Here is a 21,179-nt window from a genome sequence, read left to right as displayed (position 1 = left end):
AACAATTAATGAGGCAGCAGCAGCCTTGGCTACAGGTCCATTCTTCTGAGGGGGAAACAATTTCCAGGAGCGGTCAGGGCGGGATACAGAAACACTGCATCATTCCTTTTAACACAGCAGAAATGCTCTTGGGTTATTTAAAAGCCAATAGCAAAGATCTGTCTTCAAAACCTCCTATTGCAGGTTTAATAGCAAAGAGGTGCAAGTACACTTACCAGCAACACTGGAGTAAAGTACAGACTTTTGTTTTAACAAAATCTATATTTATACGATTACATTTCCTATGGTTGAGGGCAGCTGTAATTAATGGATTTCCCTCCTTCCCCTAATGCAGTCATTTGTCAATTTAAACACAGAATGCCCAATCAATTTTGATGTATTTAGTAAGCAATTTGTCAGAGTACTGCATACCAGTTAATATATTCATTCTTGTCACTGGCCCACTTTGACAACTGCAGGTCGTGTCCATAAAATTGGTCCTGATGAGCCAAAACTCTTGCCTGGAACATGAAGGTGCCCTTTCCAGAGCCAGAGGAGAGAAATCAGATCTCAGTTTATTCAATGCCCTTTTGGGGCAGTTTTTGGTCTAATTCCTGGGGGTTTATTCATTAATGTGTTAATTGGCCATGTTTCAGGTACTGCAAGTAATGTCCAGTCCTCCAGGGCAATGAAAAAGTGAATTCCAAGTGGAGGGATAAAGAAGAGAGGAAATGAAAAGGATGAAACAAGGATGTGAGACCTTGTGCTGTGACGCAGTTACCCATTTCCATTGCAATTCCATTGTGTGGCATGGAGGTGTCTGTGGATTCAAACATGCCAGGCTGGAGCAACCAGGGCCAGTGGAAAGTGTCCCTGCCCATCCTCACAGCACCCTCAGGAGTTCACACTGCCAGAAGTTTCCTCAGTACCAAACAGCAGGAAGCCAGAAGGATTTAAGGAAGAAACAATGACAAAACTTGGCAATTCTCTGCAGAAAGCCAAGTCCTTTCCATTTAAAGCTCCTGTGGACACCAAAACCTCTCCTAAGCACACATGTAAGTGCCTTGCATGACTCTCCTCCCACTGCCAGGTCTGTTAGGACAGTCTAACTCCATCACATGATGGTATTTACAGTATAGGAAAAACATCTAGGAAGAATAAAGTGTGACTTAGATTTCCTTCTTTTGTTGTGACTGGATTTAGAAGTTGCTCAGGATACAGGCAAAGAGAGAATACCAGAGACACAAATATGGTAAAACACTATGTACTAAATCTGAGAAGGGTAGGAGAGAAACATCTGAGTCCCAACAGCCAGCACTGAGGACCTGAGGATTGTGACAGGCCCGGGATTTTGTGGGATGAACCCTTATGGCACCAACAGGGAGTCTGGAATCTGCTCTGGGAGAAGCTGAGGTGGTCTCAGGGCTGGGTGTTTTCTCTCTGGCCAATTGCACAAAGCCTGAAACAGTTCAGAGCAGGATGCTGACTCTTCTGCAGGCAGCAGGGTGTGGAATGTAACATGCAAGTTCTTTTTCAAGCCATGGACTCCCAGAAAGGTGCAGATCTGCCCCCACGTCCTCCCCTGGCCCAGCCGACGAGCTCAGGTAGGCACGAACCACACACACTGATCCAGGTTTCTGCAGCAGATGTCCCACATGAGCCTAAAGCAAGGGAACAGCTGTGCTGATCCACTTACAAATACCCTTGGGATAAAGGTCTTGGCCACTTGTTGTACAAAACCTTCCTTCAAACAATGGCTCCTTGTTCCTTCCTTCCTTAGTCGCGAATGCAGCTTCGAGATTCATCAGAGGCATTAAAAGCTGAACTGTGTGTCAGCAACCAAACTCAGGGGTTTGAGAATATTCTCTGCTTAGCACAAGAAGTCACTGGCCTGGTTTATCCTTTTCAGAGGCTAAGGAAGAGTCTGGCCCTGTGTTTTGGCACCAAAGCTGCCCTGCATGGAAAGGTGCCCTGCGAGCAGCCGCCCATTGTTCTGCCCTGCTGCTGACAGAGGTACTCTGTGCTAAAAAGCACACTGAGGACTTTTCAGTGACCCAGGGGGGCAAAGGTCACTTATTATAAATGGATAATGAGACCTAATGCAATGTTCTGAGTGTGGACAAAGAAAGGGTCTATCCATACCCCCTTGTGACTTGGTCATTCAAGGCTTTTATTTCCCCTGCACACTTAATGGAGCCAAACAATTGGCAGAAATGCTATACAGAAAGGGAGAGAAACTGCTGCGTTCCACCTCGGAGACAGATACAAACAGTGACCCTGAGACGGCGCCAGGGCTCCTCTTAGCACTGCCTGGCAGACAGAGGCAGCTCCCCCAGCCCCTGCTCAGCCACTGCAAGGGCCTGGAGCACAGGAGGGGCTGCAGGTGAGGAGGGACACAGCCTGGGCCAGCAGTGCCCAACGGCTGGGTGGGCTCTTCATGAAACCTGCTCTGACTCTGGTTTTTCAGGAACTTCATACTAAATAAATCTGAATTCTCTGTCCCTGCCATTTTTAATAAGTCCTCCAGATACTTTTCTGTCTCTGCTGTTTATTATTCTCTTTTCCTTTGCATTTCACACACACCTTAAAGAATTCCTGCCATGTGAATTAAAAGTTGCATAATTCAAATACTAAATAATTCAAAATAAAGTTCATTATTTCGTTGGAATTTGGCGACCCCTCATTCTTTTCCCTTTAAAAAGTTTTCAGTACAAAACCATTTGAAATGTGTAGTATTTGAGCTGCTAATGAAATGTTAATGAAATACACAGTGATCCACATCCATCCCTGATTTTAGATGTGATCTGTGTACAGGATACACACAGAAAGGCTTTTGTTTGGGCTGTGCCTTTGCAATACACTGCTTTTAATTCCAACAGAAACAAAAAAGCAGACAAAGCACTTACACAAGATGTACAGAATTCTCCAGGGAGCATCCTGTGCTCTTGGGCCCATATGTAATAACTGTGTGCCCCATACAATAATTCCTGTATTTCTGTGTTTCACAGCATGCAGGGGAAATAGCTGAAACAATATGGATGATAAAGACAACTAAAACCAGAGCAGAGAATCTGGAAAGGGTGAGAGGGAGAAGACACCTGCCCCAAGCAGGTGAACTGCTACAAATATAAGTTGTACTTGTGAATTAAAACTGGTTTTGGAGACTGTTTGAAGACCACTTAGCAGCAACAAATACAGAAGTAAACCATAAAAATGCCATCACACCCAACCTGCCACATGTCCATGGGCTGCATCTGAAATGGCCCTGGCACAGAACCTGCACCCACAATTGTACAGAGGGCCTGGTTTCCCCATGAGCCCCTTGACAGATGCCAAGAGTTGTTCCCTTGTGAAACTTGGGCTGTTACATCACTTTGATCCTGACTATGCCCTGGATAAAACAGAGACTTGCTGCTCACTGGTAATAGTCTTCTCTTTTGTAAATTGTCAAATAAAAACTAACAAAAGTACTCATTTATCTGTAAAACCAGTACAAAACACAAGGGTTTTGGTGTATCTCTCTCTCTCTCTCTCTATATATATATATATATTCATTCCCCCACACACCCCATTTATCTATGGACATAGACTCATAAATGTTTCTGCACATGCCATGCCATGCCATGCACTTTGGCTCCCTGGGAATGATGTGGCTGGGCAGGACACAGGTGGGCACCATCCCTGAAAGCAATGCCAAGGCTCCTGAGGGAAGCAGCTGTCTGAGGCTCTGGCTGGAAGCAGCCCAGCAACCAGGACTTCCAGGGGAAAGGGAAATGCAGAGGCACTCACTTGTCAGCAAGTATGGAATTCAGGAGAGGAAAGGGCTGAAGGCATGAACAGGGACGAGGTGAGGAAGCCCCCAGGACTTCAGGGATCTGGTGGGGCTCACTCTGAAGGCAGCCAAGCACTCACACTCTGGCTGTGTGACAGCATCACAACTCTGACTCATGTGAAAAAAATCCCCAAATCACAACCACTGCTCTACCATTACTACCACAGTTCTGTTCTGGGGCTGAACACACACTGAAATAAATCCTGGCTGAAACACCAGCTCAGAGAGTCACACTCTGCACACCAGACAAGACAAGAAGTTGTCAGCTACTCACAGCCAGCCAGAAGATACTGGTAGTACTGCACAGCATCTGCAGCCAGGAGCAGAGGATGGTTTGCATTAAATGGTGGTTGGAGCTCATTCCACTGAGGAGTTCTGAGGTAAAACACAAGACTATTAATATTTAAGCTAATACAGAGAATGTAAATCAGTGTTTCTGTCATCACATGCAATTATCTATACAAGCTCACAAAATGTTTGTAATTATTTAAATTAGCTTGTTCAAACACTGCAAGACACCACAGGCAGTGGAGCAGCAGGGCCAAATCGTGCACATTGTGAGGCAAAGACAATTCCTGTTTGTTGACTGCAGCAAGGATTGCACAGAAAAACCCACGAAGGAGGTTTAGATTAAGTTGGCAAATATGTTTAGGGCCATTGCATGTCATGCTGACGTTATATAAACACACAACAGCAACTGGGGAACTTCTTTGTTCTGTTAACTAGCACTGCTCCCATCCTGGAAGGCCATTGAGCATTTACAAACTGTGAAAATAAAGCTGTGTAAAGTTATGGACTATTGATCCAATTAGAATTTTCAATTCCATTACAACCTACTCATTTCAACAATAATGGTCCAGAAGTCTGTGTTGTAATTTTAATTAGGGTGGGCCATTCCTAAATAGCTTGGTAAATCAAGCATTGATCAATGTAGCCCAGCCATAAGCAGCACTAAGGAATACAGGAGCCAAGGAAAATCGATAGGAAAATATTTTAAAACGTCAGAGGCACTGACAACACTTTCTCATCAATTTTTGTTTACTTTCTTCCACATGTCAGGAATCATTTCTTCAGCTGTCTGAGGAAATGTTACCTTCAGCTGCTCCCAGGATGACTTGCCTAACTCTTTGCAGTGCTCCAGCATGGAAACCTCCCCCATGTCTCACAACAGAATTCACTACTTCAACACTATTAAAATTATTGTTTCTAGCCCTTATAGAAAAAGTAAATTACTATTTGATCATTTAAAATCACCAATTAAAAAGGATCTCTGTTAATTTGTAAATAAGTTCATGTAGCTCCATGTCTATAGAAGCATTTAGATGGTTAGTTCCAGTTCATGTAGCTCCATGTCTGTAAGACTATTTCAATGTTCCCATTCAGGCACATAAACACTAACAGAAGTACAGGAAAAAGGTTTGACTTTCTGATCAAGATTCCCTTTCCTCATTGGGAAATTTCAGGAGTTTTTTAACATAAACTTTAAAACAAAAAATACAAGCGATGCAGGTCACTCAAAAAGAAAGATCACCACCACTCTGTGGCCAAGAAGGAGGCAACGAGGAAGGCATGAGGTACCTGACCAAAGCCCAGCTGGCCCGAGGGCAGGTGAGCATCTCCAGGGGGGTGTCGTCGCTGATCTTGGGCGCGGTGCTGAGCGGGCGTGGCTCCAGCACGTGCTCCACCAGGCTCCCGTAGCAGCTGATGATGTACAGGGACTCCACCACAAACTGCTTGGACTGATCTGTTTGCCAGAGAGAAAACCTCAGTGCAGCAGAGAAAAATGGTTCCTGTCCCAGTTCAGCAGGTGGGGCCAGTTTATCCCTGTGTGGGTGTGACCAAAGCTGGGCATTCCAAACCCTCTGGGCCATTGCCCAGCAACTGTTCCCAATGGCCCATTGGCAGCAGCTGCCCAGGGCACAGCTGAGCCCTCAGGCTGGGAGCTGGCTGGGAAAGAAGCCTGGCAGAGGAGCTGGGAGAACTGCCCTGCAGGGACTCCTTGGCACCTCCACACCCACCTGAGGGCTCAGCTCTGCTCAGGGGCCAGCAACGATTCCAAAATCCCCCCTGACTGCCAGAGTCAGATCCCCCAGTGTGGAACTCCCTGCCCTGGGGGAGGCACTGGGGGCTCCCACCCAAACCTGAGGGGATCTGGGACTTCTGGGACCACTCATACGATGCAGAGGAGGAGCAGACCCTGGCCAGGAGGAGCCCACCACTCTCCACCAGACTGTGCCATCATCTGCACCAACAGGTTTGTCCCTTCCTTTTCCTTTGGACTCGTGGGAACCACGTGGGGCTCAGCACAGGGGCCACCAAACCCCCCTGTGTTTGTGCCCCAGGGGGCTGGGTTAGACTGCTGGGTTTGGGGGTTAAACCCAATTTCTCTTTGTGTTATTGCATTTATTGTAATATTTTTATTAAATTGTAACTCTGCTTCATAGTCTCTTTCGTGTTGGGTTTGTTTCTCCTGCCAGTTTACCTTTAAACCAGCACAGTTACAGACACAGGAGGCTCTATATTCTTTTAAGTCTTTTTCTTGCAATAAAAAAATGTGAGTTAAAAGAGGGGAAAGGGCTGGGGGGACAAAAAGAAAATTGTACAGACCACACAATTTCCCCCTTGTTTCAAAAAAAATACAAATATCTCATAAAAAGAAAGAAGGTGGGACAGAGTTTCTCACCAAGGTGTGTTCAGGTAATTGCAAATCCCCAAACGTGCCTGTAGAGTTGTTTTAGCAAAGGTGTCTCAGCTTTACCTCACAGTGGATTGAACTATCAAAGTTTATTTTCTGTCTCTGTGTCATAATAAAAGATCAGTGATTTATTTCATTAATTAAAATCTCTAGTAAATTGTCCTATTTACCGAATCACCACCCCAGAAGTCTCCACTCTCACTGAGTTTAAGGAATAAAATCTACACTGATTTCTCAGAACTTCTCCTAAAATGAGAGAATAAAGAATAGAAGTTTAAATGCAATTTGAGTTTTGTAAGATACCAACCTTTTTCTCGCTTCAGGCCGGAGTTGTTTGCAAACCACGACCTTGAGGATCCAAAGACTGCAGCGACACAAAACTCTCCTCCCACAGACTTACTGGGGGAAATCTGGGGAGCTGGTTTGGATTTGCTTTAAAGAGAGAACAAACCAGAATTATACAAGTTAAAAACTAGGATGCCCCTTGCTTTACAGTCATTTTAATTTCTTACTTCAGAAATGGTGGGTATCTGCAGTTCCCATAAGACTGAGCAGCATCTACAGACGCTCAGTGTTTCTCAATAATAGGTCCCAAATTCCCCTGGATCACTGAACTCATTGACTGGAAGAACAGCACTGGCTCCTCATGGACAACTGGACTGTTTCAAAGACCCAGTATTGAATATTTGCATTCAACAGAAACAACAGCGCTTGGAATCCTAAATCCTTTGGGAATGAAAATACAGACTCTGGGACAGCCATTCCAGGTTGGGGGATTTTCTGGCATTTTCCAAAGGAAGTCAGGACTAAGCCTGACTGCTGCTCAGTTCTACCTGAGCACAGCCAAACCATGGGGAGTGTGGGACATGGGCAGGAGGGACAACATGCAGAGGACACAGGGAGGGCAAAGATGACACACTCACGAGCTACAGGTTAGAACAAACCAGGAAGTGTATAATGGAAAAGCACATGAAGAGACCTCCCTCTCTGAAGCCACCATGTGCATGGAGCAGACACGGGGGGTTATAATTCTGCTTTGCTGAGACCCAGGCAGGGGGTCCTGCTCACAGAGCCTGTGGGTACAGAGCATCCTACAAAACAGCACTGCCCATTCCCTAAAGGATTAGACCAGGATTCCATCCTTCCCTTAAGAGAAAAGCTGTTTGAGAAGTCCACACAGGATTTCTGCTTCTCCCCTTTCCCTTCTTTCCCATTTTTTTAATTGAATTATTTTATATTTCTCTATATTGCCTCTTTCTCTTGCTACCTCTTCCTCCTTTCCTTTTTTCTTCTACTAATTTATTTCCTCTTGTTCCCTCTACTAACTATTGTTCCACACTATTTCAGTCTGTGATTGCAGCTCCACATTAACCTGGTTGGTTTTGAGAAACAACCTTCAGTTTTTAAGGAATGATCTTCTGAGGATGACTCTGACAGGTGTGTGTGTGCACAGATGTGTGTGCAGACCAATTACTGCAAGTGTTGCAATGCAATTAAGCAGCAGAGAAATACTTTGAAAGAGCAGAACACAACTGAAATGTTGTATAACTGTAATGAGAGTTGATCTATACAAAAAAAAAAGGGACACATAGTAATAAATCACACACAGAGTAAAGCTACAGTCCCAGGTTTCAGTCAGAAATTGAAATAAAAAGCTCTTTCTAAAGGAATTCCATCCCACTGACCATGGAAAGATTCAAACTCCCATGGACTTGGATTAGACCTGAAGCTCTTGGATGTGTGGGAAAAGCTGGAATGCCCCAAAAGAGCAACTGCAATTTACAGTCAGTAACTCTGAGACTGACCCACCACAAAGCACTCAATACCCAACTGCTGAACCTGCAGATGTTGGGTCAGAAACTTGGGCTCCAAAAAGCTCCTCACTGCAAACACATCACCTGCCCTGCAGTGGCACAGAAACATCTACATCAGGATATTTAAATTGGTGTTGTGTTAATTAATAAGTGTTTAGTAGCTGCTCATAAAAAGTAACAACAGGTTCCTTTCCCCTTGAAATAATCACCCATCACAGAAAAAGTATTTTTAAGCAAACTGTATATTGAGAACTATTTCAGCTCTTGCCTTCCAAGTATCCACACACTAAAATTCCTTCAGAAATTAAAATATAAATGTATCCACTAATTAGAGTCTTGGTGCTTTCTGATCTCCAATCAATAAATGATCCCTTTTCATGCAGGAGAAGGTTGCTCAGGACAGTGTCACTCATCAATCAGCACAAAGCACACTCTGAGCACAGGTCTGGCCCAGCAACATTCACTTATAAACTCCTGACAAGAGAATCTTTCTAATGTTCTTAACATTCTGAATTTTTACTCAACACAGTCTAATGTAGTTATTAAATTATTAAGTAACTTTCAGAGGTTAATATCATAATTGAAAATGGGGAAAAAAATTGGAGATAAATGCTGTTTCAGCTACAACTGGAGTAAACTTCTAGAGAGACATAATTGACTTCAATTCCTTCCAGCCTTGATGTAGAATTGAACCTGGGACTCTTAACAACACATTTTTGTTGGGTTCTCCACTCTCAGAGTTCCAAGACCTGCATTCAACCAAACACAAACACCCTTGGAGGAAAGGGTCTAAGCTGGATTCTATTTACATCTTGTCTTTAAGATGTACATCTTTCAAGGCAAGCACTTAAGTGTTGGTTCCAGTGCCAGAACATTTTCCCCTGGAGGACGATGTTTTGTAGACAGAAAGGGCAGACCTTGTAAAACACCATTCCTCATGTGGTTAAACCCAGTCCTGCTGGAAAACAAAAGCAAACAAACAAACAAAAACCCCCAGTGCCTCTGCTGGTTTGGGCAGACCTCTGAAAACACTGCTGAGATGTCAACAAGTCTGTTCTGAAGCCTCTTGGAACTGAGGAATTGTTCATTTTACCCCCATTTTACCTTATCCCTGAGTTTTCATCGATACATTCCAACTCCAGTTTCATTCCCTCAGCAAACAGCCAAAGTTGCCCAGTTACTTTCAGGAACAGTAATGCCATTAGCAGAATATATTTTCATGTCATTGTGATACTTTAACAACTTGGAAACTATAAATCCTCATTATTCTGCAGATGCAAACACCCTCTCAGCTTTATAAATGATAACAAAACAATAAAGTTGAAGGTAGGTGGTGAATGACTTGTTTCTGCTCTGAACTCCTGCTCTTTCCTTGCTCTTGGCTTGTCAGCACTTCATAAATTACTCCAAGAGTTGAAATTTAGGCCCATTTGGCCTCACTTTTAAACCCAGTTAATTCAAAAGAATCTTCCCAATGTAGGAACTTCCCAAAGACTGGGCCACAGTTCTGAAAAGAGGTGCAGGAAGAAGTTCAGGCTGTTGGGAATCAACTGACACCAAGACAGTGAAGCAAATGGGACCAAACCATTATAGCTTCAATCTTCATTTTTTTTCAACACTAGAAACAACAGCATTATATTTAAGACATAAGGGGGATAAAAAAGCAATTTACTTCTCCTCTCTGGTTGTGCAACTACACCTGGAATTCAAAGAGACACAACAGCAGTTTTATCCCAATAGTATCTCTGCAGAAAACTGTACCACAAACACAACAGGAATAAAACCCCCTCTTGATTCTTGTCCTTTTAGTTCTTGTCCTGCTATAAATCTAATTAAGAGCTGTGTCTCCACTGCAGACCATGTCACATCACTCCAGCTACTGAAGTCAACAACAAAGTCAAGTTAATCCCAAACCCCAGCTAAATACCACAGTATTTGGGGAAATCTGTGTTGTTATTAATTAACTCTTCTAACATAACTTTGCAGGATTATTTCCATTCTAAAAGCAGAATGCAGAGATGCCCAATGAAAAACATCCACCAGCATTTTCTACTGAAATGGCATAAAAAGAGACAGGAGGAAACTAAAGAAGAAAATTAAGACATCACTGTGACAGAGCTTAAAAAGCAATGAAGAGACTCAGCTCAGCATGGAAGGTCTTTCCTGTTGCCAACACAAGAAGAGCAGATTAAGACCTACTGAAACTGTTCAGTGCCACTTCTGTAGACTTTGCAAAGCATCAAACCCTGCCAGAACCTCTGGAAATGTACTTTGTTAGCCCTCTGTAAAATACTAAATAGGTACAGTAAATAAACTAGTTTAATTGTAATTGTTACTTTATTAATGTGAAATAATTCTACTCAAATATTTTGCAAACCAGAAGGCTGTGCAGTTCACAACTGCACAAAAAGCTTTATGTCTCATAAAATTCTTCTGGCTCTTAAATGCACCTTTAAGTTCACAGTCAAACAAGTGAAATGACTCCTAAACAACACATAAATTGCATGTATGTGATATGAAGGAACTGCCTCATACATTCAAACATTATTAATCAAACAGTAAGAGGCTGCAAAGATTGAGAATCACTTTGATTTTGTATTTCCAACAAATACAACAAAGCCACAAAAACAAAAGCATTTCTCCACAATTCCACACTAAACCCACCAAAACATCTGTGATTGCTGAAGGGAAAAGCTTTACCTCAACTACAAAAGCAGCAACAAAAGCATCAGGAGGAAAACACTGCACGAAATTTGCAACTACACATAAAATTACCAAAAAAAAAAATCTGCCTCCAAGTCCATAAATTGCAATTCATTTATCATTGTGCCTAAAACAAGAAAACAAAGACATGTTTCCAGTTGTCACATCATGAATAAAGCAAGAAAAAGCATGGAAAGAGATGGTGGCTCCTTTATTCACCAGGCACTTTGCTGTCAAATCCCCATTCGTTTTGTTTACAGAATTTTAGGTCTCATTAAGACCTTAATGGAAACAACATGACTTCTTCCCCCACCCAAAGTGTGTTTGGTATCCTAATTTCTCTGTAGACCAGTAAGGGCCATATTTCTGAGCTAGCACTGGCATTAAACAAACCACAAAAGAGTCTTGTGAAAGACAGGCAACAATTTTTGAGCCTATTTCATACATTCCCCTCTTTAATCTCGGCCTTTTAATCTTGCCTCAATCTAAACTCATTTCTGGTTGACAACAATTTGAGCTGGGGGGTGACTCTGCCTCAGCCTTTGCTAAGACAATCCACTCCCAAAACTCTTCTCCCAGAGCCTTTGCTGTTCTTGGAGCACCATCAGGAAAAACTCTGAGGTGCATCTTGAACTAAAAAATGGGTTTTAGGGAGAAACGTCACCAACTAGAAACTCTCCAGGGTGAAGGCAAAGGGCCCTTCCTTCCTCCAGGGGCTATTCAGTGCCTTTGCTCCTCCTGATCTCCCAAAATTGTCCTCAGCCCTTCCCTAATGAGGTTTGTGTCCTAATGAAGTTTGTGTCCTAATGAAGCTCTGAAGTTCTGGCAGAGACATAAGGGATGATACTCACAGAACCAACTCCTGGCAGCAAAACCAGGAGCCACATCCAAATATTCCAACAGATACTGATAGAATTAGCTCCTAAAAACCTTGAGCTCAATTAAAACCACTCAGAAAATCCCAAACCCCAAAAACCCAAAGCCCACAAACCTCCAAGCTGAAAGTTTTCCAATGCTCTGAGATGTTCCTGCTCCTTCCACTGCTGCTCCCAAACCTTGGAGCCCCATCCCACCACGGAATGGGGCCTGGAGGTGACACAGTACTGCTCACACTGACACTGCTCCAGGCTCCACCACCAAAAAATTTGAGAAAATTGGCTTTTTTTCTGTCTGCACTCTCATAATATACTGTAATTTTTCATATTAAAGCAAAACCCCCTTAGTATTTCCAACATCCCAACTCTAATGGAACCGTTTCCCACAGCAGGGGGGTGGAAGGAGATGATCCTGAGGGTCCTTTCCAACCCAAATCATTCTGTGGGGATTTTTCTCAAGGGAAATCAGCTTTTTTTTCAGTGCCCACTGTACTTGCAGCACCTTCTCTCACTGCAGTCCTTTAGTGCCTCCTCACTGCTAATCTGGCTTATTTTCCATAGATCACAATTGATGTTCTCTGTCTGTGAGCAACTCAGTGCTACAATTATAAAGGAAATAATATAGATAAAAAAGAGGTTTATTTGGAAAGACATTGCAGTAATTTCTGCCCACTTGGAAATAATTTATTTTTTTCAACTTCTCTGCTACTTAAAAATTAAATGCACTCTCAAAGGGCAACAAGAAAGCAAAAAGGGAATGCATTTCTTTGCAATGCTTGATGGGGAACACACAACCAGAGCTGGAAAGTGGAATTATGGGCATGGGAACCTACAATCAGCCATGCAGGTAAACCAATGAGAACAATCCAAAATGAGACAGTCTAAGCACAGAGTTATTTTCAGCCAGGACAGCAAATGGATTATAGGCATGCTGGGTTGGAAGTGGGAACTCACCAGGGAGCTTTTATGGAAAAACATCCTGCTCCAAACAGGTAAGGTCTTCATGGAAAGGGGAAAAATGCACAGAAATTAGATGACAATTCCCAACAAGTACAGTGTATATCATGCTATTAAGGTTTATGCACAAAGTACCCCGGGCAGGTTGTAGGACTGTTCCTGATGCCCTGGCAGAGCAGGAGGCTGAGCTGGCCCCCCAGGGCAGGGCAGTGATGGGGTGGGACAGGGGGACAGCATCGGGGCAAGCTGGGCTTGGCCTGACAGCTCAGGTGAGACTCAGCTCAGGGCCCTCCCTCCAACCTGCTCAGCAAGCTGAGGCAGCAACAGATTCAAGTCAAAAGTGGCAGCAAAGCTCCCACCAAACCCACCAAACGTGTGGGTGTTTTCCATGAGCCACCCAATGTCCAACTGGGGCAGCTTCACAAATTGGCTGAGAGGAGGCAAGTCCTGAGTGCAAACAGTGCCAGGGACAGGCACAGCATTCCAGGGGGAACTGCTGAGCCCTTCTGCCAGGACAAACACACCAGCACACTCCAGATCTTCAGTATGACCCAGCAGATCTCCCTCCCCCACAGAAAAGCTTGCAGGGATGCAGGAAGGGGAACCCTGACTTGGCCCAAATGTGTCTGGTGTTCCCATCACCAGATCCAAAGCTCAGTGCTTTGGCCACCCAACAACTGATCTGCACCATGATTTCATTTCAGTTTTTGTTCAAGTACTTTGCACTCTGGATGGTTTTTAAAGTGGGATCACGCCCATTAACCCAAGGGCATTTTTAATGGGCATCTCCCTTTAAAAAGCCATTGCCACACTGACATTTGTGTAACACCTCAAAAGGAGGGGCAGGAGGCAAACCTGGAGCTGCTCACACGCCCAAGGCTCCTTTGGTTCTCATTTGGGATGGAACATCCCCCACAGAATGGCTGAATAATTGATTTTGTAAATGCCAACAGCTTGTTTTTCTTGTTACACTCTGGCTCAGCAATAAATTCTGGCCAGTTGAAAGAGGTGAAGTATTTTCAGGCAATGAACTATAAGAGAAGGTGCAGCACAGAAGGGTGTCTAAAGCACTCAGCCACTGGCCTACACAGTTAGAAGGATACCAGTCTGATAAAAAAAGGATTCAGTGAACTAAATTTGCCATGAACACATCAATGAATGAAGGCATCCTCTCCAGGAAACATTTAGATGAAGGTACACACCTAAAAATACATTCTTCAACATGCAAAGATGGAAAAATCCAGTTAAAAAATAGACTATTGCAGAAAAATCCACTATTTTTAATAGTACTTCAGGCAAAAAACATAATAAGGAGCTTTTGAGATCTGTGTAAGGGCCTGGCCTTTGGCTTTTTGTATTTAATAAATGTTTAGTTAACATTCTGGGGGGATGGAGCTCATTTGGTAGAACCAACCACCCTTCTAGACCTAATATATCATTTTTGAACAGTGGAAAACCCAATTAAACTGTCTGAACTGTCTGATCTCCTATAAAGTCAACACTCAGTCTGAGTCAAAGGCCCTTCTAATGGCTCAACAAAAGATGAGTCCAGCACTTTTGCACTGCTTAAATATTTCATTGAAAGCTCAATCTCCTGCACAGCCCACACAATGTAAAACACAGACTGGATCTTGTGAAAATCTGAAGAGTCATTGGAGAGTGGTGGGATCTGCCTGGGAGCTCAGAATTACATTTCTAAATCCTGATCCTGGTCATTTTGGCAACTATTTGTATTCCTTCTCTGCCCCAGTGGCTCTGTCTGCAAACATCAGGCCAATGACACTGAGCTGAGCCCATTAGGACACTTCAGAAGACAACACAGGCTTTTCCTTTTTCCACAACACCCCACACTGAGCTGATTAGACTTGCAAATTACCAAATTCTCTTTATTTTAATTACAAATTGACCCAGGTGGATTTATGCTTCAGCTGAAGGTTTTGTTTGGTTGGTTGTGGAAAGGAAATGGATAGAAAATCTTGTATGATGAAGAAAATGTAATAACACTTCCAAAGGCTACAGCTGAGTCTTGGTAAAAAGCTTTAAGTGTGAGAAAAACACCTTAGTGTTTCCTTTCTGTTCACAAGGCCTGATTTCTTTAAAGATGAGCATTTTTTTCTCTCCTGTATTTATATAAGCAATTGTTTTCCACTCTTTCCTTCCCATAATATGGCTGGAATGCTAATTGAGAGTGAAGGAGAACCCACAAATGACAGGATAACCCAGCCCTGAAGAGACAGCACCAGATGGCTGTGCTGGGTGACAGGCAGAGAGCAGAGCTCACCCAGCTCCCCTTCTCATGGCCAGGGAGAAATTCCAAAGGGATTCAAGATTCAGGAGTGGAAATTCCCACAGAATTTTCACAGTGTCTTCTCTGATTCCGAGTTTTAGCAAATTGGAAATGAAACACTTTGATTTTGTGCTGTAATGTTTGATAAAAGCTATTTAAGCTTCCAATAAGCTGTGCAATAGCCCTTTGTTGTAACCTTTTTGAGGATCCTTCCATAAACAGTGACATCTGAACAAAGTTTAGTGCAAATAACTATTTCAGATCAATGACTAAATCATTACAGCAGTTGCTTTATTACCAAAATGTATTATAAAAGCTAAAGGTGACATAAAACACATCTGAGAAGTGTGCCAGAAAGAGAATGTTTGGCTTCAGCAAACTGTGCTGAATTCTTTAGCTCTGCTTTTAACCTTTTGGACTTTTTCAGCTACTTTTTCCTACTTCATTGTATCGTGACACTGTGACTTTGCACTCCTTGTTTCTGCCTTCTTCAGTAGCACAGACTGGGATAAATGCAGGCTCTGACACAAAATAAATCAAACAGGTATCAGCAATTTTCTCTGCACAGAATATTAAAATGATAAAATTGCACCAGACACTTCACCTATTTCCCCCTTTCCTTACTAGGGGTGGAATGAGGGATGAGTTAAGATAGAGTGGATAGAGTTTCATGTTTAAAAACACACTGTCTAAATCTCCTGGCTGGAAAAAGCAGGTTTATCCCTTTCCTGGATGTCTCTGTTTTGACAAGGCCTAACTGATGCAGGTTCCATCCTGCTGCTCACTCCAGCAAGGATGAATTGGAGAGTGAAGTATGATCCAAATATAATGACCATGTCCCTCGAGGAACTCAAAACAAATGCTGCTCTCAGAGGAGCCAACTTGGACAAGAGTTTTTCTTTGGGGGCAATTACTGTATCTTTCCTTTGCCTCCCTCCTATTACAGCTCATCCGGGTCCCCACGTTCTTCCCAACTGGAAACAAACTACAACTCATCCCACAAACACAAGGAACACTCATAAAGCTACTGCCAAGCACAAAGCTGGCTTCTAGAATGTTCTGATTCACTGCCTTTTATAGCCAACATGGATCATACAGCTCTTCCCCTTTCAAATCTATAAGCTCTTTGTAAATGAGCAATGAATTAACCCATTCACCAGCCCTGACAAGGAACTCAGCATTATTATTAAGATTTTGAGAGGGAAACTGAGGCATGGATAGATAAAGACCGATTAAATCCAGCTCTTGTGCTGTCTTGCATCCTCTTAATCTTTAAAGCATCAGATGCTTCCTCACTCATTAGTGCTGGAGCCCCTCTGGGAAAGCCTCTCTGCTGCTCAGGATGTGCTGACAGCACAAACTGCAGCAAAGCCAGTCAATGGGATGGCAAAACGTAGGGACAGAAACCAAGTGCTTGATGAAGGTGCAGAAATCACAGTGAGAGACTTGGACAAGCAGGGAGAGAGGCAGGGAAGGAGGAAAGGAGAGCAATGGCAGGACAGGAGGTGATGCCCCAACACACCCCATGCTGAGAATGGGATTTCAGTCCCAACATGCTCCAAAATCCACATGTTAGCATGGAACAAAAAAAGCATCTGAGATGAACAGCCCTGTCAGGACACAATTCCAGACTCTGTCTTTCATTCCCACAGGGCCACATGGAACACTTTTAAAAAATTTACTGCCATTCCACCTGTCAAGCAACACGACAAGCTCTGCAGCTCAGCTCCAGACACATGATATTAAGAGCACTGATCAGTCCTTTCAGTACCTGGAAAATATTTTGCTGTCCTGGCTACCAGCAGAACAAAACCCAGCCTGACTTTTCAGTTCAAAACCCTCCAAGACTGCAGGAAGATGTTTAGCATTAAAGCAGCTTTTTGTATGTTAAAAGCAAACAAAATGGACAAATGCAGAGTTTTGATGACACAGTGTTTTAGTCTTGCTTTTTACTTTTAGAGATGTGCTGCAGCAGATTAAATTTTTAAGGGTAACAAGCCAAGAGGAGTGAACAGTGAGTGTAAAGCCCAGCCGAGTGCGAGCCTGGCTCCTTCCCTGCTGGCTGCACAAGGTGGAGCAGCTGCTGCCGAGGAGGGGCCGCGTTCCCTCGCAGCGCTGCTCGGAGGTGCTGCCCACGTAGGTGTAAATACATCTGTCCTGTGCCATGGGCAGCAATCCATGCCCCCTCCTCCCCTCCCAGCCAGGCAGATGGTCCCTGTCCTGGCGAAAAATCACACTGCACAGCCCCGCTGAGCGATGTGTTTCCAGAAATGCGAGGGCAGATGTTAAATATGTTAAACACACGCTTTGCCCCCTGGAGGTTTCAGTTAAGGCTGCTGTCTCAATTTGGTCATTTTAGGCATGCCAGGCTTCTTGGATGTGAGGCATTCCTCTGAAATCCCTGCCTTAGAAATGCAGCTTTTCATGTTAATTTGGTGTGCTTTCATCAAATATTTTGGATGCAGAACAAATGAAGGAAGCTCTTGGCTTAGTGTGACACGGCTACGCAGGCTGTGCTGAAAATTATGATCCTCATTCATGAAAACTCTATTTACACAGCAGGGTATTTCCCATGACTGTTGTTTTTCCCCCTTGCATAAGCCTCACTGAGCATTTTAAATTTAATTAGCTTTTAAAATCACACAGAACAGGGCAGGGGCAGTTGGTGAACAGCACAATTTATGGGAAAACTATGATTATGAACATTCTGAATATTTTTAAGATATTCAAGAATAAAACATTCAATAAAATAAGGAAGGCTTATTACATTTGCAATAATTTGAGCAAGGTTTGCTGGTATCACCAAGCACTCAGGAAACAGCCTTTGCAATGAATTTTGCATGAATTATTATTGCAAGCCAAGTGGTTTTCCCCAAATCCTCCCCCCCAGTGCTCCTATCACCAGGTCCATAGGTGGATTTTAATTTCTTTTTCTGCCTTGTCTCACCTGGTTCTAAGTGTCCATTTCTGTCCACATTTCTGTCCTCCCTTGACCATTCTCTCCCAGTTACATTTTTGGTCTTTCCCCTCCCTGGGGAACTGTGGCTTCCTGCTCATCTCCTTGCACACCAACTCCCCCAGTCCCCCCTCCCTTCCTGCCCTCACCCACACCTGTTTCTGCTTTCCAAATTCACCTCATCAGTAGCACAATCTCTTTCCCTCACCTGTGTTTAAACTGTAAGCAGAAAAAAAAAAAAGGTAAAAATAAGCAGCTGAAATGTGTGTGTGAAGGAAATTAAACCTCAAGGTGACCAACCCTCCGACTGTTTCTTTACTGTTTCCTGAAATCCATTTCCAAGGACCTGTGATGTTCAGGCATTTATCTGCAGGCAGGCTCTGTGCTTAGGGCAACTGTGTGTTCACAGCTTGTGATCTGGCTCAAGGAACCCAAGGAAACTCCTGTTTCCATCAGTAAGAGAAGGACTGGCTTGCTGGGCAGGCAGGTATGTGGATACACAGGCATGCATGTGCACAGGGATCAGCCTCTGATCAGCACAACAACAGATTTTCCAGCATGTTCTGGAATCACTCAGGGAGAGGGCGAATATCCATGAGCTCTCCCCTGAAAAATAATTCCCAGTACAGGAAGCACAAGGTAGAATTGCCCCACGAGCAGGGTTTGAGCACTGAAGCAAAGGAGGCAGAACCTGCACTTGCCAAAAAGCAGGAAAATGGCAGGAAGCTGCAGGACTGCAAGTTGTTTTGTCCAACCACCTGCCATGCTTGATCTACTTTCCTTAAAAATGTAAATTTATGGATTAATCAGACTTCTAATTATAAAATATTCAGGGATTTGAACAACCAGAAATTGGGAGGAAAAAAATATAATCATCACCAATAGCTTTAGATATTACTTGCAATAAAAGAAGACCTGAAGTTTAGCAAGAGTCTCAACTGTTGAACAGTATCAATGAACTTGAAATTGTTACAGTTTATGAAGCTCATATAATCTTCTCAGTAATTACATGTATTTAGAGGAGCTTTCCCCAGCAAATACTCTGAAGTGCTTTATCGTGGCCCAGTGAGAAGTACCAAAGTGCAGCTGGCTCTGAACTCCACACGTGAATCACACAGCACAGAACAGCCACTTCAGAGGAAAAATAAGGTCAAGGAAACAGCAGGATCAGGTTTTGCCTTTCTGCTCAACCTGGCTTGCTGTATTTCCAGCCCTCACAGTCAAAAATCAATTCTGCTTGAAAAGGCTGGAATTCAAAATAAACAAACTTTTGTCAAGAAGCAAAACCATATTTTATTCTGATGGAATACAGCTCTGCTTATGTTTCATTCCAGTTCCTGGTGTGAAAATTCCTCCTGACCCACCCAAATGAATATTTTTGAATTTCTTTCATTTACTTCTCTGATGCTGCTTTTCCTGTCTCACCTCCCCTCCCACCCCCTTCTGTAGCCATAAAATCACATACACTGAAATTAAAGTAAGAAATAAGAGTAATTATCACTAGTAACACAAATTATTTCCATATGAATCATAAAGAAGAAGGTTCAGGAAGGTTTGTGCCACTTACCCTGTGCGTTTGGTGATGGTCCCCAAGGTCATTGGCTGCTTGATTTGGGCAAGAGGCAGCACCACAGTGAGACTGGGAAGGGGCAGCAGGCGAGGGTTGCCAGGGTTGTTGTTGGTGAAGTTGTTGTAAGTGTCTTGGCTGTTCAATTTACCTTGATGGGACAGAGATGTAACAAAGAACATTATTGCAATTTTTTTCTTCGTTAAGCATTTCTGCCAGAAATAAGATAAAAAAAGACACACAATAAAAAAGAAATAACAACCTCCCGTTGTAATAAAGAAAGTCTAAAAATGTCATCTTCTTTTCAGATAAAAAATAAACAGCAAATACTAATTTTATGTATGGGGATAAGCAAGGATTCCCTTCTGTGGAAGTGAAATTATTCCTGCTGCTGCTGCTTGCCTGTCAGTTTTGTTCACCAAAAAGTATTCGGGTTTGATTTGAAGAACAAGCTCTGGATTCCAATTCTCTCTCTTTTTTTTTTTTTTTTTTAAAAAGGAGTATCTGGAAGGGAATTGTTTTCCTAAAGTGCCACATACAGTGTTGGTAATTGGAAGTCCTGAAAAGGTCGCTTTTGTTGTCTCAATGGATAAAGACACAGAGAATAATCATCTGCAGAACGAAGGCTGGAGGAAAATATCAAGTAACTACAGAAAACAAAGCCGTGCCAAAGGACATGTAAAAATCAAAAAAGTATCGAAAAAGTCACAACATTCATATTCATTCAAAAAGAAGAGAATGAAACAGAGGTACTGAAAAAAAAGGAAAGGGCAAACATAAGCAGAAAATCCCCCAGAAGCCTAAATTTAGCCTGTTTCAAAGAGGTCTGTGCTGGATGGAAGCCCAGTCTGGATACGCTTCCTTACTCTGTATCACTCTGTAGTCACAACCTTTCATTCTTCAGCTGGAAAAGGAAACGAGCTCCAAATTTCATGGACAGTAAAGAAAGAAATGTGAAGAAACCGAAGAAAGAAGTTAAACAAAAAAAGGGGCCAGTCTGTTTGTAACGGAATCAAAAGTACTTCAAATAGACAAGCAACCATGAATTAAAAGGTTTAGATCATTAACTTGTTTTTCTGTGTTCCTGTAATGCTGTGAAACGCTGGCTTTGTTGGGAATCAAAAGGGAGCCATATTGGGAATTAGGTTCCTAAACAACTCTGCATTCTGCACAGATATTACACAAATCCCAGGCCAAAGCCACACAATCTGCCTCGAGAGCAGCCACCTTTTGCCAAGGAAGAAAAACAGCACAGCAAAGGGTTTCTCACAGGAAGCTGCCTGAAAAGCTTTAATGGTACTTCAGATGGATTGAAAATAGGAAAAGGAAGGCGAAAAAATCTTAATGAATGTCTCATCATCCTAAAGACACTCAAGGCTTCCTTCACCCTCCTTTTAATGCTATATAACTGTGAGCTTAGGGGGTTTATTTGGGGTTTTCTGCAAAGCCCCCAGACCTCTGCATGTCAGCAAGCACAATAACAGAAATGATGACATTACCAAGTGTATTCTGTG

General features: G+C 43.0%; 1 protein-coding gene across 7 annotated transcripts in view; it reads right to left on the bottom strand.

Annotated features, from left to right (window-relative positions):
• The window catches only part of BCAS3 (BCAS3 microtubule associated cell migration factor), a 341,997-nt gene that overhangs the window by 205,870 nt on the left and 114,948 nt on the right, over window positions 1-21,179 (bottom strand). For all 7 annotated transcript variants that reach the window (XR_011699536.1, XM_071575029.1, XM_071575030.1 and 4 more), the window contains exons 16-19: window positions 19,666-19,816; window positions 6,814-6,938; window positions 5,390-5,555; window positions 4,086-4,186 (exon numbers count right to left, since the gene is read on the bottom strand). Coding sequence is in view for 6 of the 7 variants with exons in the window: in XM_071575029.1 (XP_071431130.1) it covers window positions 4,086-4,186; window positions 5,390-5,555; window positions 6,814-6,938; window positions 19,666-19,816 (543 nt within the window). In the remaining variant the exon portion in view is untranslated. The remainder of the gene's footprint in view (window positions 1-4,085; window positions 4,187-5,389; window positions 5,556-6,813; window positions 6,939-19,665; window positions 19,817-21,179) is intronic.

The sequence above is a fragment of the Pithys albifrons genome, chromosome 21 (assembly GCF_047495875.1).
Source record: "Pithys albifrons albifrons isolate INPA30051 chromosome 21, PitAlb_v1, whole genome shotgun sequence".
In the NCBI taxonomy this organism is placed as follows: domain Eukaryota; kingdom Metazoa; phylum Chordata; class Aves; order Passeriformes; family Thamnophilidae; genus Pithys; species Pithys albifrons.
Note: the sequence above shows the minus strand (reverse complement) of the source record. Positions and strands in the feature narration are given on the sequence as shown.